The following is a 17,349-nucleotide window of genomic DNA, read 5'->3' as shown; positions in this document are numbered from 1 at the left end:
TCACTAATTCCTACACACCAATCCCCATTGTCCCAGTCACTGTATCAATCCATCTCATCCAGGATCTTCCTCTCCTGCGCTGTCCCTCTACCCTTCCGAGCATGATGTCCTTCAAGGATCGGTTCTTCCTGGTCATGTGCCCAAACTTTGTGAAATAGAGCTTAAAAATCCTAGCCTCCAAGGAGGAATTCTGTTTCACCCTCTCCAAAACAGATCTATTTGTTTTCTTGGCAGTCCATGATATATTCAAGACTCTTCTCCAGCATATGTATGTGAAAATGGAATAACACAAAAACAGGAAAATGAAAAAGACTGATGTGTATAAATGGGGGTTTGGAGAAAGATCACCTAAGTTACTGTGGAGTGAGAGGAAATCAAGGCTTAAGAGAACTTCAACCAGAATGTTCCTGAGAAGTGAGCCTGATGGCCTTCACCTTGCTTGCTCTGGACACCTTACTGAGAAAGACCAACACTAGACAAGGACATCTGGTAAAGCAGAGAACCAATAAAAATGGGGAAAACCCTCAAAGAGACGGACTGACCCAAGAGTGGCAACAGTGGACTCGAACACACATGGACAACGTTTCACTGTTACACGGAAGGCTGCCAGTGGTTAACAATGACAACAAGCACAGACACACACACTCCCTAAGGCTGGCGAGTCCTCTCAGAACTGTGCCCCACGTGAGGACGGAGACATTCACAATAACCTAAGTTCACAGCGCCACCATTCACAAACATCCAAATGAGTATACAACTTCTCAACACCAGCAGAATAAAGAAACTGTCGTACAAATAGACACTGTGTAACAGACGTAACCAGACACCTCACAGGGCTGGCTGACTGGGTCTGGAAGCTCAGGGCCACAGCCTTTCGGACAATTCTGTCAAATGGTACCACACAGACCACAGAGTGTATGCTCAACCTTCCGGTCACGGAGCAGCGTCTGACGCCTTCCAAGCTGCAGAGAGGTCCAGCGGACACAGGCGGCTTCTTTAAAGAAGTCTTCTGCGCCAGGCTGGTCTGGTGGGATCTGTCATTTGATATTTTTTGACCACTGCTCCCACGGGTGTTACTTGTGGATCCAATAAAATGAAATCTTTGCCGTCTGAACTCTTTTCTCCATGTGATTATGTGACTATATTCAGTTTGTAAAAATTCATCAAGCAGGTCATTTGCTCAATACCCATGAGCGTCTCTGTGAATACTCACATTACGAAACAGGATGTGATGAAGTCGCTTAAAAGATAACATTAAATGGTTCTTTCACTGAAGGGGCTTAATGCTCAAAGGCAAAGCACAAAGCCCTCTGTAGACACGCTGGCCTGTCCATGTATTGCTGCTCTCATCTATGCTTGTGTTTTGAAATGGGAAGCCCCGGGTGGCAATAATGGCTAAGCCGAAAGGTTGGTGGTTTGAACCTCTCCAGAGGTGCCTCTGAAGACGGGCCTGGCCTCCTGCTTCTGAAAAGCGGAACCCTGAACATCATGTGTAATAGCTGTACTTCACGCTCCGAGTCAGAAGTGACTATGTGACAAAATCCTCCACAAACATTTTCAGGGCTGCACATCTTTATGGAAGGGGCTGCCCAGCTCTCTCCCAGAGAGTAGTGGAGCTCTAATTGTCCATCATTTGGTTACGCACAAAGTTACGCCTTCCATACCACGCTACAGGCCCTGTACCCCCTTACCTCCTGCTTAGCCCTTCTAAATCCCCAGGGAACGGACGGCTGCAGCCTACTCCAGCGTCTGGCCAGCTACCCACTGGGCTCCACAGGTGTGGACAGAGCAAGTCTCTATGTAAAAGGAGGCTGATGAGACCACGATGGGGCCACAGACCCGACTAACCTAGTTTCCACCATCTGAAGGGAACAAAAGGAATCCCTTCATGGTTATCAGCCGGAGAGGAAGGCACTGATGCTGTTTCCACCTGACAGATGAGGAACAGAAGCTGGGGGAGGTCACGGGACACGCCAAGGCTCCAAACCCAGGATGCACTGGAGCTGAGGTTTCAAGCCAGGTCAACCTGTGCTGGGAATCAGTGCACACTCCTGCTCCCTCAGAAAGCTTCTGTCCACATCATCGGATGTGAAGGGCAGCAGACAGCTAACAGAAACATTTCCACTTTAGCCTCTTATTTCCCTGCCCTCATCAGAAACCCCAGGATGCCTCTAACTTTTCATAGGCCCCCAGTGCCTCAAACAATGAGTCCCACACATTCCCTAATGCTCAGGCGTAAGGACAAGGGTGACATCAAAGGGAGATAAAGCTCAGAACCAAAGGGAAGAGCCAAAGTTCTGAGAGGACTGATAAAAGCAGGCCTGAGACCCAAACACAGCACCATTCTCTCCACTTTGCCACCTTCTTTCTGCCACTGGTGACATCAAGATGAGGAAACCGAAAAGAAGGAACGAGATCCCATAACTACAACAGCAGGTTTAGGCAGTATTTGTCCTTTTGTGACTGAGATATTTCACTCAGCATAACATCTTTCAGACTCATCCATGTTGTATAGTGTTTTACAAGGTCATTAATTTTCAGCTTTGTGTAACAGTCTATCTTGTGAGTGTACCAGTTTCTCTATTCAATTGTTGATGGGCACTTGGGCTGCTTCCATAATAGGATCAATGAGGGCATGAAAGAGAACAGGATAAGAGTGGCTAGATAATGAACACTGCACTGGAATGGATGAAAGGAAAGACACTTTGAAGTGAATGGATGATTAGACATTAAGACAACAGGCTGAAAAGGACAAGCATTACAAAGGGATCTGTGGGAGGGGGAGGGATAAAAATGTAGATGAATGAGTGAAAACCAATCTCTTTGTGAATCTCCATTAAAATAAAATAGTCTTTTTAAAAAAATAAAACAAACGGAGGAAGAACTAGAGGAAGAGGTTGAGAAAGGCTGTTAAACACTGTTAGGAAGTGAGATGAGGCCCAGGGACTGGCCCTGAACTTGAGCAGGTCTGGCGGAGTGGGAGGCTAAAATTCCACTGACTGGTTCACAACAGAAAAGGAACTAGAGGGCATGGCTGGAGGCTTCACTTTAGAGGAATCATGCAGCAGCTGGGAGCAGAGACCTGGGGCAGCAGCTGGGGGGAGAACACCAGAGTGCTTCACGAAGCTGGACGAGAAAGCATCATCTACTCAAGGGAGCGAGTAAGCATGGGAGGCAGCCAAGGACACTGCTTTCATTATCACTAGAGAAAAGCCAACCCATTTTCTGCTGTACATATATCCCATAACGGTTGTCCATGGTGGACAGTATTTGGTGGGGCTCCCAGTTTAAGACAGGTTTGGAAGCAGGAGTGGTATCCACTTCCTAAATCACATGCCTCTGGAAACTCTATGAACTTGGAGAAATGACGTTAGTTACAGAAAGGATTCAGGTCTTTTGTTCATAGGTTTGCTATGAGTTGTGCTCGACTTGACGGCAATCAACATCAGCAACATCCTTAACAACAAAAATAAAACACAAAATGTTTTAAAAACAAGATGAGTGTAGTTTACACAGATCTGTATGTCTATGTATAGGATTCTTTCCACTGGTGACTGTTTGTCTATAAGTGGACTAGACGGGCTGCATATTTTCAAAACAGTACTTAGTGCAAAACTGCCCTCCCCAAATGTGCCCATCTGCATTCCACCAATCCGAGGAGAATGCCCGCTTCTCCGTACTCACAGCAGCAGATGGTAGCTCTCTCCTTGTTTCATGGAAATAGATTTTTTAAAAACCTTGTTACTTGGATTTATATGTAATTACTTGGTCTGGCAGTTTCTGACTTCAAAGAGTTAATATATGTCTTTTCCATATAACTCAGCAACCCCATTCCTTGGCATCTACTCAAATGAAATGGAAATGGATCTCCACATAAAAATCTATGAGTGAATGTTTATACCTGGACCACTAAAAAGTCTAAAAGCAAGAACATTACAAATGTTCATCAACTGGTAAATGGATACAAGAAGTCTGGTGTGTCAAAAAATTGTTACATTACTTAGCAACAGAAACTAAGTGCTGCTACATGTAAACAATATGAATTTCACAAACATTAGATCAGTGTAATAAACCAGACTCAAAGATAGCAGACCTTATGATCCAGCTTATATGGAATGACCAGAAGAGGCAAATCAAGACAGCAACTCAACAGATGTGCTGTGTGGAGTTAGGGCACTGGGAGGAAACATGACCATGCCCTTTGTGAGGGAGGACTTCCCTTCTGAGGTCATGAAAAGGCTCTAAACAGATTGCGGCCTTTCAAAATTCACTTTGGTGAAGCTAGCACAATTCTTTGAATGTACAAAAACCCACAATACTTCATACTATGACCAAACCACACAATATGTGCTTTATAGTGCACTAAAGCTGTTAAAACAAAAATAAAAAGAATGCTTTCTCAAGTAGGTGATAAAATTGTTGTTGTTGATTGCCGTCGAGTTGAGCACGACTCATAGCGACTCTATGAACAAAAGACCTAATGCATTTCCATAACTATCTTCATTTCTCCAAGTTCACAGAGTTTCCAGAGGCATGTGGTTTAAGAAGTGGATGCTACTCCTGCTTCCAAACCTGTTTTACAACTGGGAGCTCAACCAAACACTGTCCACATTGGGAAGCCATTCTGCTATTTGATACCCCAATAGTACAAGGTTCAGCATCACAGCAAACTCAGATTAGGTACCACTTCATTTTTATAAAAACCATCTTTATACAGGGTTGCTATCTACAGAGCTCTGGTGGCCTAATGGTAAGGAATTGAGCTGTCAATCCAAAGTCCATGGGCAATCTCCTCCCCATCAATCTAGAGCCTCTGGGAACCTGCTCGAGTCAGCTGAGTTGGTTCTCACTCAACAGCACAAACAACAAGCCAGTCTTCTCAGGAGAACTGGTGGAGGATGTTGCTAGGTGCTGTCGAATTGAGTACAACCCACAGCAACCCTATGAACACCGATCTGAACCCTGTCCTGTCATGTGCCCTCCTCACACTTCCTGACACATTAGAGCCCATTGCGGCAGTCACTGTGTCAGTCTACCTGGTCGAGGGTCTTCCTCTCCTTCACCGACCCTCTGCCTTTCTGAGCATCAAGTCCCTCTCCAAGGAATAGCCCCTCCTAAACATGTCCAAAGTATGTGAGGTGAAGCTTTATCATCTTTGCTTCCAAAGAGCACTCTGGCTGCACCCTCTCCAAGACACATTTGCTTGTTCTGTTGGCTGTCCGTGGGATGTTCAGGGCTCTTCTCCAGCACCACAGCTCAAAGGCATCAATTCTTCTGTCATCCTTATTCACTCTCCAGCTCTCAGATGCGTAGCAAGTGATTAGAAATACCATGGCCTGAATAAGATGTACTTAGTCCTCAAACTGACATCATTATTCCTCAATAATTTGAAAAGATACCTAACTGTAGACTTTCCCAGTGCAATACGTCTCCGGATTTCCTGACTGCTGGTGCCACAATATCACACAATACACTACAATATAGATACACACTTTTTTTTTTAGTGTTTGCTGGGGTGGCAGGATTACAGGGGAATGATTTCACAGGAGGAAGAAAATGATTCTATCAATTCTTTGCTTATGAGCTTTCTTGCTTTCAAGGTTGGCAATATCTGAGTTTTCACAAGAAATAAAGAACACTGGTTTAATGTACTTACACTTTACAACATCTTTGAAATTATTAAACCAAGTCTAATGCTTGATCTAAATCGCCATTCCAATAAAGCAATCCATTCTTTCATGCATTCCTGCTCTTTTAAGATTAGGTAGTAATGATTATTCAGGTCACTCCCACATGAATGCCTCTCTCTCAAGTGACTACGGAGCACCAGAAAGGACAAACCGTATTAACCAAAAAGTTCCCAGAACAAGACAGGTGCAGAAGGAAATGGCAGAGTGGCCCGACTCCCACACTCCCGCAGAGCTGGAACCCAGGAGCCTTGGTCCTTCGGTCACTGACCTGAAGCAGCACCAACTGCACTCCTGACCAACATCCCAAGAGAGTTTGTCATCAGGGTCCGAGGAACAGTACTGGGAGGCCAGTGCATGCCTGGAAAGCTTTCCGGTGACCAGCTTAGTCACAAGAAGAGCCCAGTGCCCGTGAGCCAGTCCTGACTCACAGGCCTCCTCCATCGGGTTTCTGAGGCTGTAAATCTATGCAGGAGGAGACTGGTCATCGCTCTCCTATGAAGCAGCTGGTGGATCCAAACCACCGACCTTCCAGTTAGCACACTGATATGCCCCAGGTTCGAGCTCTGGTGGCCTAGGGGTTAACCAGTTTTGCTGCCAACTTAAAGGCAGGTAGTGAAAAACCACCAGCTGTTCCAAGAGATAAATATGGATAATCTTCAAGGCAGTTTATAACCTCTGAAAACCCAATGCAGGAAACTGACTCACAGGTGAAAACCGCCACAGGCCTCCCAGTGAGCCCTCTGGCTCCCCCAGCCCTGCACAGAACCAGGAAACCCAACACACGGTCAGCTGTGACTGTTCTAACTCCATGGCAACGAGTTTAAGGGTTGGGCTTGTTGTTTTTTTTAACCACCACCAGGATGCCCTTACAAAAATCTAGAAGAAAGAAATTCTTATAAAAACTCAGAGAAAAAGGGGTGATGTTTGCGCTAAATATTTTTCAGGATGTCACTCCAGGAAAAAAAGAAATTTAACAGGAGGATATGTAGGATGTGTAAAATACTTCAATTGGATATGTTTATACTGACACAGTGGTTAAGAACATGGTGTTGTCTGAAAGGTTGATGGTTTGAACTCACCAGCTGCCACACAGGAAAACAATGTGGCATCTGCTTCTGTGAAGATGTCAGGCTGGGATCTTTCTGAGGCTGGGAACCTCTTGAGGCCGGGAACCTTCCGAGGCCGGGAACCTTCTGAGGCCAGGAATCTTCTGAGGCTGGGAACCTTCTGAGGCTGGGAACCTTCTGAGGCCAGGAACCTTCTGAGGCTGGGAACCTTCTGAGACTGGGATCCTCTGAGGCTGATCCATCCTGCCCCGCAGGGCTGCCGGAATTTACCAGGCAGAAAGGAAGTGGGTTTTTCCCCCAAGTACACACTGTTAACCAGCCAGGCCTGTTTTTGCTTTCTTATCATGAAAATCAGCACACTGAAAAAATGTAACCTCTAAAGGGCACAGGTAAACCAGCAACGGCAATTCTGGTCTCAAATTCGCAAAGCAATGGAAAGTGCATACAGGTCTCCAGAGCCTCAGTCTTTGCTCGAGCCTCACTCCCAAGTTCCACCTGCAGACACCACTGCCCAGCAGTGACCATTACTAATAGTCTCATAGATAATGCAGTTACTCCCAAAATATATGTAACTTTAAATCATTAATTTAAATCATTTCACTTAATCATGATTTAACTCATTCATTCGTTAAATCACTCTGTGCAAACAGCAGAGACTGGCCCTGTCAGATCCAGGTGGAGGGGATACTCTGTAAATGCCCATGAAGAAAGGAGCCAGGTGGGGCCTGGAGCTTCCTAACCTCAGCTCAGGGTGTCTAACTCTCTCTAGACTATTTATGTCAAACATATTAATACACACGTATAGGAATCCTTCAGGAAGGACTGAGATTGAACTGTAACCTGGTTTTCCCTCTGGGTAGTAGGAGTGCAGGACAAGGGGCTGTGATAATAAGACGACCACAGATACAAAGGCACTTAGCACAGAGAACATTCTGGCAGGTGAAGCATATCTGCACGCTCATGAACAGCCCTGAGGCCTTCGCCAGGGAGAGTGAAACGGTGTTCTCTTGCCTTAGAGAGCATTCCCCTGCTGTATTTTGATCTGGCTGTTCCTGTGTGTTCCTCCCACCCTGAAGGGCTTCCAGAACTAGAAGGAAATTGACAGCCTCCTACAAACACAGATGCCAGAAGCTCATTCTCCTCATTCAGGGGGAGGGTAAGACTCAGCAGAAAGGACTGAGCCTTCAAAACAAAGAACCTGGTGACTGCTGCTGGCCACGAGATCCTCAGGTCGAGCTGGAATGAAAAAATACGTCGGTTTCGAAAGATACAAAGTCAGGCTGGGTAAAGACTAGTAAGGCCTGGCGATGATGAGCTTCTGCAGAGACGAGACGCCAGAAACCTTAAAGAGCGGCTGTATTCTGTCACACGGGCTCCCAGGAGTCACAAGTGGCTCGGCAGTCCTGCTGTAATTTCGTCTCTTGATAGGGTTTAGAGAACGAATGAACTCAGGTGGCCAACGCGAACACCGCTCACTCTCGTTCAAGTCCACCAGGCGCTCTTCAGGAGAAAGGTGGGCAAACTCCTCGTGCTGTGATTTATGGCCTCAGAGACCCCACAGAGGGGCGATCGGGGTTGGCTCCACTCGACAGCAGTGAGCTCTGGGTTGGAGGTGATGAGAAAGCAGCCCCGGCGGCAGAGGGATTAACACACTGGGCTGGTGGTGCGGTGTGTAACGCAGCACGCTGCTTACAACGGGCCCTTCAGATCCATCACTCTGTGGGCGAAGAGATGGGACATCTCCTCCCTGGAAGATTTACAACCTCAAACACCAGATGAGGGATCACCCGAGTTGTATCTGAGTCGGCCCAAGAGGAATTGTTAAAATTCAAGTTATGAAGGCATACCTAGCACTTGGCATGTCCTCTTAGATGCTGTAATACAATGCCTATAAAGGGTGCTAAAAAAACTCTCTCCTCACCTTCCTCTCTTCCTCCAACCCTTTACACCTCTCAACACATTTTTGGTTTTTTTTTAACAACTTCTAGCAAATGTTACATCTCTGGCTAAAATGACTCAACTTTCTAACAGAGGAGGAAAGCAGCTTGCAACTTCCAAAGGCAGGTTTTAGTGCTTTACGATTAAACGCTGGGGGGTGGGGACCCTCTGGTAGCACGTCCACAGGGAGCTGCACTGTTCAACTCTGCCAGCTGCTCTGAAGACGACAGACGGACAGTCTCCTCCTGGACGGCTGACAGCCATAGCCACCCACTGGAGGGTCCGCTAAGATTCAGCTCTGCCTCAGAGGCAATGAGTTGGAGTCGTACTGCTTTATTAAACCAAGATGACAGTTAAATGGACACATTTTAAACCAGATGGACGGACGCAGCAATTGCTGCAATGCGCTTGAGTATGTTAGAAATGATGAGGATGGCACTGATAGGACAGGGTTCAAGTCCTTTGTTCACAGGGTCGCGATGAGTCATTCTCGACTTGATATCAGCTTTAGAAAGGCGTCCCTGGGTGATACAAATGGAGGAAGCACTCAACAGCATTTGACTGGCAGAAGGCCTACTTGTCTACCTGCCAAAACATGGCCGCTGACAACTCGGGGATCACAGCTCCAGCTGAAGCACGGAGTCCGCCCGGGCCAGCACCAACCCAGGGGCCACGAGTTACCCTTCCAAGAGTGAAAGCATAAGATATTCCTCTGACTGATGAAACATGAGGGGGATGTTGAGTCATTCAAGGAAGATCAACACCAAATTTAAAGTCTACACGTATATGTCCTCTTTTTCATTCATGAAAGAATTACCACTTCAAGTCATTCTCTATTAGAATCACCTACAAGCCCGTCGGGTCAGTGGTTCGGAACGCAGTCCCTGAACCCAAATCCTGGACCAGTCATCAACTGTGATCTTAGCAAGTTACCATTTTTCTCATCTGCATTTACCCTCATGCTGAATAATCACTATACAAATCAATACTTTGAAAAAAAAATTAAGAGATAAAACCATTTCAAATTTGAAAGAGAATGATCATTTCATGAGCAAGGTTACTTATGTTTACAAAATTTGCACTTTTATAGGAGGCATAGTAACATGCACACTGCACGGTTCCACATACCTGTTTGGAAGACAAGTTCTTTCCCTCCTACACCCGCCGCCTCCAGGTTAATAAATGCACGAACCAAGCTGGCCCAGGGGTGCTGAGTAATGAACCCATGGCTGGCCTAAAGGAGAAGGCAGGCAAACACTGTCAAACCACCTCACACGACCAGGCTCCCCCTGGCTTATCAGTTCAAAGGCACCATCCTAAGACATCCTCAGCCTGCCTCTGTGTGCTCACTGCCAATGGGCAGGGAGCTGAGTGGACAGTCACCATGGAGGGTGCCACACAGCAGGAAGCTGCAAAATAAAGGACAAGTGGACAGGAGAGACAGACAAGCAAAGAACGGGACGGCTGGGCAGTCAAGCGGTTTCTAGCTCAAAAGATCTCAAACTCGGGGGGATGTGGGGGGTGGGCTGGGCGGGGAGAGAAGTGCAACAATGAATGAATGGAAATCCAAAATCTCTGTAAATGTTCATTAAAATTATTTAAAAAAAAAAAAAGATCTAAAATCCAAGCTTTTAAAAAAAACCAAACTCTAAGGTTCAAATCTACCAGATGCTCTGCTGGAGAAGGAGGGGTAAACTCCTCCTTTACCAGTCAGATCTGATTTGATGGTACACACAAAAATAATAAAAATTAAAAAAACAACAACCCTCAGATGAGTAATTTTTAGATGAGTCCTTTTAGAAATCATATACCTCTCAGATTACCCCTTCTGAGTTGAGATTTTCAAGTACTGAGCTTGTCTACGCCAACAGCTATGGATTTTTTATACACAGGAAGGAACAGCATGCCTCCTTTATCCTTTTAGGATGCTATTCAAGTGACTAATCGAAACGTATTACTGTTCTCATCCTCATGATTCAAACCCGCATTGAAACCAGCGAACTCTCACTTGTAAGACGTTTTCCTCAGCACCGTTGAAGAGAAATATGACAGCGTGGTGGAGGGCTTCAGGCGAGGTGGACAAGACGTGGAGGACCTCCAGCATCACCGAGCAGCTGACCGCATCGTCACTGGCACCTTGAAGAAACAAAAGAGATTTGCATCTCAGGTTCCAAAGCCTTCACAATGGGACCCAGATGGCCAGGAAGAGAGGATGGCCACACAGGGTGACAGCGTCCACCACCAGCAGCATCCACAAGACAAGGTCCGCTCTGTGCCTGGAAACAGGCCTGGCCCAATTAGTATTTTTGCAAAAATGCAACCAGGTGGTAGTGAAACTGGTTTTCTCAGGGACTCATGACAACATGGTCCTTTCCTGATCCATATGCCACATCCTCTGAATCTCCCACTTCCAGGGTTCACGGATTCCGGCCTCCTCTCACGGGTTTGTTACCCCCTCCTTTCCTTCCAATGGCACAAAAGCTGCAGCTCACTCTGCTACAGGGGTCAGCTTGAACGCTGTAGGGTTTTCAAAGGGTTTTCCCCCTACCACATATTATTTTAAAAAGTATTAAAAAATCACCTTGTGAGACACCAAAACCCAAGCCCACTGTCAAGTCGATTCTGACCAACATTGACCTTACAGAATGGAGAACTGTTCCAAGGGGCCTTGGAAACAAGGCTGTCACTGTTACAGATGCAGACGGTCACATCTTCCTAGCTGCCGGTGTACTTGAACTGTCAACACCTTTTAGTTACAGTGAGAACCTACCATCATGCCACGAGGCTCCTAGTTAGACACAGGGAAGAGGAAAATGGATTTAGCAATGCCCCAGTCCCAGCACTGACAAAGCAGAGCTTCGGCAAATGATTTCACCTTTCCTTGATTCAGAAGTTTCGTGTATGAAAGGTGACTGACTTTAGAGCCTTCATTTTCAAAAGCACTGCAGGAGGTAGTTAAAGGAAATGACGGACATTTGATATTAAAAGAATTACTGTCAGTTTTTCAGGTGAAATAAAGAATTGCAAATGAGCATGTAAAAGGAAGATTAAGATTCTTTATCTGTTATCTGCATAGACTGACGTGCTCAGTTGTTAGGCTGTGACTCCGTTAGGTCGTGCTACTGTGTACGACTCATGTACAACAGAAGAAAACACGGCTCTGTCCTGCCCCATCCTCCAACCGGTGGCTCTGTTCACGCCATGGCCGCAATCAGTGCCAGTCCGCCTCATCAAGGGGTTTCCTCTCCCCCGCTGACTCCCTACTAGAAACACTCACAGAGGAATAGAGAGAGCTGAGATTTGCTTCAAAACAGCCATAACGTGGACAGGGTAGGAGCAGAAAAGAAACAAGATTAGCTATGGGCTTGGCAACCACTGAAGCTGGAACTGGAACAGCAGGGTCCACCGTACAATCCTCTCAGGTCTGGAACCTACTCGGCATTTCCCACAATAGGAAGATCTGGGTAGTTCAAGTGAGTTACCGGGCACAACCCAGCCAATGGCAATTCTGAGTGCCCACTGGGAGACATGGATTTAACATGGTCTTGAGAGGAAAAGAGACTTGGGAATGAATTCCTGCTGTCACTTTAACGTCTGGACACTACATTTTCTGGTCTGGAATGCAGACCAACGGGATCAGGGTGGCTGTCAGGACCGCGAGAGGATGCCCTCTGTCTGCAATCGGTCACTCTCCTCAACAAACCTAAGCAAGGCTCTGCAGCCCGCTAGCACGTCTGCCTGAATGGATCAATTCCAGGCGTCACTACTACTCAAGAAACTGCTCATGAGCTGTTTGCCCTTGCTGTGATTATGGAATTGAACTGTAATCACATTGAAACAAAGTAGTATTTTCTGTTATCTCCCAGAAACCAAATGAAACATTTGTTAACTTTGAGACTGTTACTATAAATGAAAAAATAAATTGTAACCTTTTATTTCTCTTTCAAGTGAAAGTTACAAATTAAAGACAAAATATGAGGGAAAGTGGACAGTATATAACTGCAGAAACTAAATTAAAATGCTAAATTGTCATTTTGCTACCTATATCTTAATGCTTCTGGCCTCTCAGAAGAGAAATAGAAGGATCAAATGTCTTCCAAACTTTACAGGACACTATCTGTAAGGCATCCCACTCCACTTAGAATTAACCCTGAAATTGGAACCTCCCCCAAAGTAACTCAATGTCTTTCCTACTAACAAGCTGTACCCACACAGCAGAGTGAAGACATTTAAGGCTTTTCTGTGGGTAACATTACTCTGAATTGGTATCAGTTCCTGAGTGCTGGATACTATGCTGAGAACGTTAAAAAACCACTCACGTTTCAATTAGTCCACTTATTAAAAGCTAAGTGCCTGTTTGATGCATTCGTGAAACACTTTTCAACAATTTATTACTGAAATTTCCTTGGCATTGTTCATAGTTTATATTCTTTAAAGTTTTGTTTAAAAAGGGTGCATGAGGCACATAAAAAATGACCAGACTCCAAAGGCACAATTTGTAACATTTGACACTGCTTTTTTCTCCATGATATCTGTATATACCTCTCTCCTATATAATAATACTCTTAAGTGACACCAGTTTGTTTATTCCCAGAATTTACAAATCGTAAAAAAAGGAAGATAGCAACTATTTAATTACTGCCTTGAAAAAACCACTGGTTTTCCAAACCACACGTCAAACTATTTCTTTTTTTTTTTTACAAAATTTTTTAAAATTATTATTTTATTTTGTGTGTGTGTGTACTGTCAAATCGGATCTGACTGGTACAGGAGGAGATTGTCCCTCCTTTTCCTGGCAGAGCATCTGGTGGATTTGAACCATGCGCCTCTGGGATTGCAGTGCAGCTTCTTGCCACTAGGCCACCAGAGCTCCCCACGTCAAGCTATTTCTAACTTCACATGTTGTTGTTAAGTGCCATCGAGTCGCAGACGACTCATAGTGACTGTATGAACAAAAGTCTTGAACATGAAAAACTTTCATCTTTTCTCAAAGTTCAGAATTTCCATGGGCAAGCTATTTCGGAAGTGGATGCCACTCCTGCTTCCAAACTTTGTATAACAAAGGTGTATGTACTGACTTTTTTTTTTAACAGCAAGTTACATTATAAATGCAATTGGCAAGCCATCTAATTAAAGCTACAGGAGAGCTCTGGTGGTGTAACAGTAACCCAGACTGGTGTTCTAGACCCATCAGCTGAAGGATGGACAATATTCCCTCATGCGATTTACAAAAACCTGCTGGAGGGTCAGCTATGAGTTGATTCTGACTCGACAGGATTGAGTTTAAGTGGTTCTTCTTTGTTGAGATTTTGTTTTTAAACTGTGAATCACTGTGCTAAGCAAGTGAATTTTTCTGGATATCATGTAAAACTCAAGATATTCTTATTGCATCTGCTTTAAGCTCAAACAATCCAAGAGTGTTAATATGATCTAACAGTGTATAATAAAATACGTGTGTAATTATGTGTGTGTGCCAGGTACTATTCTAATGTTTTATTGTTATGTAATCCTAGTTTACTCCTCAAAACAATCCTGGCAGGAAAGTAGTATCATTAACCCTATTTCATAGATGAGAAACTGAGGTTATGTTAGTTGGGCCAGAGAAGCAAGGTCTTCACCTGTCACACACTAGCACTCCACAGGTGAGGTGGAGCTGAAAGGACCAGCCAGGAAATGAAGTGTCTGGTTCTCGCTCCGCCTCTGATCAGCGGTAATCAGCCAAGTTTACTCTGGTGTCACACAAAGGGGCTGACCACATACCACTGCCTAATTCTATTTGAGCCAGCTCCACTATTTCCTATGCCCCCTAATGTATAACCTCTTTGACTACTGAGACCATTTGTTCCTGAGAAAGTTTATATACATATTTTTTTTAAAAAGTCTAAGTTCAACAGAGAATGCGAGAATGGTTACTCATGGTGGACAGTGTTTGGTGAAGCTCCTCAATTAAAACAAGCTTGGAAGGAGGAGTGGCATCCACTTCCATAATAGCTTGTCTCCGGAAACCCTATGAACCTGGAGAGAGGACGAAAGTTAGACAGGAGGTGTCTAGGACTTTCCTTCATAGGGTCACTATGAGTCACCTGCAACTTGAAGGCACTTAACAACAAGTTCAATGGAGGGCATTCTCATTTAGGAAATGTTTACTGTAGCGAACAGTGTCCTATGCATTAAGCCTTCTGTTTTGCCAAAATATTCTTCAAGTACGAATTATGGAGCAATGAGGTGCTCTAAGAATACGGCATGCCCCACAGACCATTATCTCACTCGCCAGGTCAACAGACACAGCCAGGATAGCCATCTACTCCTTGAGGACAATGATCCTTCACCCTGCTGTCCCCAGCCTCACAGAGGGACCCAATCCCAGCCACAGGGCACATGCTGTCAGCTACACTGGCCAGGCTGCTTCAGTCTCCCGAACGCTAAACAACAAAAAGAAATTCAACACTGGAGAGAATGCATGGCTAGGTTAGATCCTGAAGCATAATGTCCAGCCATCCTGCCTTCTACCCAGATGAGGAAGAGAGAACACTGTCCAGAAAACAAAAAACTCAAAGTCATCGTTGATTCTGACTCATAGTGATCCGACCACGGCAAAGGTGTTCAGTGGCTAACCAAAACGTCAGCAGTTCAAATCCACCAGCCACTCCACAGGATCAAGATGAGGCAATCTGCTCTGTAAAGACTTAGAGCCTCATAAACCCTATCGGTTGCTAAGTCTAAGAAACAGGACCCTACAATTCAGCTGGGGTTCATAAACGAAATGACCGAGAGCACAGGGACATACCAGGTGAGTTGGGCACTGAGTCAAAGTGGCAGTTTGCTAGGACAGCGTGCTGCGCTCCCGCCCTGGGCTCCAGCTTCACCACGATGTTGGTGATGTTGTCGTAATAGCTGGTGAAACCTCCCAGGAAGTCGATGCTGAAGGAGCCCGTGGGCCGCTGGACGTCCACCGCGATCTGGTGAACGCCGCTGCTCTGCTCTTCAATCAGCTTAATCTGCTCCAGAAGATAGTGAACCGTCAGAACCTCATTCTCCACACTCCCTGTTGTCCTGGGGCCGATGGATGTTATATGTTCAAGATAACCCCTGCGCGTGACCAAAAGACAATAAAGGCTTAAAATGAAGGTGCAGCACAGGCCCGCTGCAAGCTCCCCTCACCAGAACCCACTGTCGACAAGTCTATTCTACACGGCTCAGGCAACCCACGTGTTCCAGAGCAGGACTGCTCTGCAGGGTTTCCTGGATGTGATCGTTACAGGTGCCCTGGGTGGTAGGGACTGGCCTAGGCCATGGGGAGGCCAGCTGCCAAGCCATGGTTGACAGAGATGGATGGAGAGGAGCCAATGCCAAAGGTGGATGGGGAGAGGCCAACGGAAAGGCTGCATCTCTCCAGTGGTTCAAACCCACCAGGCACCCCAGGGGAGATGGATACACAATCTCCTCCGGTGCAATTTACTGGCTCAGGAGGAACCTGCTGGGGGGTCAGCTAACAGTCGCTTCTGACTTGATGGCAATGTGAACTGTTATACAGAAGTGGACTGCCAGCTGTTTCTTCCGTGGTCCTATGGAAGGGTGTCACTCAGGGGCCTTCATACATACAAGAGGCTGTCTTTTGTGATCCCTGCCAACAGTAAAGTGTAAGATCCTATTCTTTCATTCTGCATCCCAAGGTTTAAGGGTTCACAGTTCTCTTCACCCACCTCTCACTCTCTCCCACCCTGGAATCAAACCACTGCAAAAGTTATAAACGGTATTCAGAGCCATGACTGCAGAGAGAGCCACACAGGGCAGAGCGAGGGAGGCAGTGACTCTGTGATTCTACGCAGAATCTCCAGCAGAAGTCAGTGAGTGAGAGCAAATGTGACCAAGAACTTAAACCACAGAATGCAACCTTCTGACGGTAAAGGCTGGACTCGCCCGGCCACCATGGGGTCCCCAGGCCTAAAAATATCAATTCAAATCCAAGAGAATGCTACGCCCTACGCAAGCAAACACGTTTGTTCTTTGGGTTTTGTTTTGACTTTTTTCATCTCACTGCATTCCAAGCGGGAAGGGGGGGGGGCAGTAGGGAGGGGCTGTGTTCAGAGAGATCCTAAGAAAATAAACTTCCAGCACTTTGTAGTCATTCATAGAGGAAAAAAGTTCTTAAAATACAGTGGCCACTGCAGAAAACTGCTAGCCAACGACAGAAAGCTTCAAGACACTAAAGCTTCAATACCTTTGGCTCACTCCCCTTTCCCAACTTACTTCAAGGTTTGGGGTTTTCCCCTCAACTGAAAAAGTCAAATCTTACAGAGACCCTAAACCAGGGGTCAAGGACAAACTTCAGGGATCTGAGAGTTTTCTCAAATCGTGGGCAGATTTCGAGTTTTCTCGGGGAGATGAATACCCCTTTTGAGTACAAAGATACCTTCAAAAAAAGTGTGGACCACCTGCACTAGCACCATCCAAACACCCCCAAATCCCACTCAGTCCGTTTGGAAAGCGGGAGGGCCCAGCAGAGGCAGCGAGAACGGGAGGATGCCCCGAGGACGGAGGACAGCCGGCCCCCGGCGCGGAGGGCAGCAGGGACGCGGGTGCAGCCCAGCCCGCCGCCGCCGGGGACAGGGGCTCCGCGGAGGGACGTGCAGGACCCGTCCACGTGCACCCGG

General features: G+C 46.0%; 1 protein-coding gene across 1 annotated transcript in view; it reads right to left on the bottom strand.

The window, feature by feature from the left end:
- The window catches only part of ERMP1 (endoplasmic reticulum metallopeptidase 1), a 43,323-nt gene extending 27,549 nt beyond the window's left edge, over positions 1 to 15,774 (bottom strand). Inside the window, exons 1-3 of the mRNA XM_006881311.1 lie at positions 15,483 to 15,774; positions 10,704 to 10,831; positions 9,824 to 9,929 (exon numbers count right to left, since the gene is read on the bottom strand). Of these exons, the coding sequence (XP_006881373.1) occupies positions 9,824 to 9,929; positions 10,704 to 10,799 (202 nt within the window). The 5' untranslated portion in view covers positions 10,800 to 10,831; positions 15,483 to 15,774. The remainder of the gene's footprint in view (positions 1 to 9,823; positions 9,930 to 10,703; positions 10,832 to 15,482) is intronic.
- Positions 15,775 to 17,349: the final 1,575 nt, after the last annotated feature.

This window comes from Elephantulus edwardii, unplaced genomic scaffold, assembly GCF_000299155.1.
Source record: "Elephantulus edwardii isolate Elephantulus edwardi_28Jun2011 unplaced genomic scaffold, EleEdw1.0 scaffold00014, whole genome shotgun sequence".
In the NCBI taxonomy this organism is placed as follows: Eukaryota; Metazoa; Chordata; class Mammalia; order Macroscelidea; family Macroscelididae; genus Elephantulus; species Elephantulus edwardii.
The sequence above is the reverse complement of the archived record's forward strand: the minus strand, read 5'-3'. Positions and strand labels throughout refer to the sequence as shown.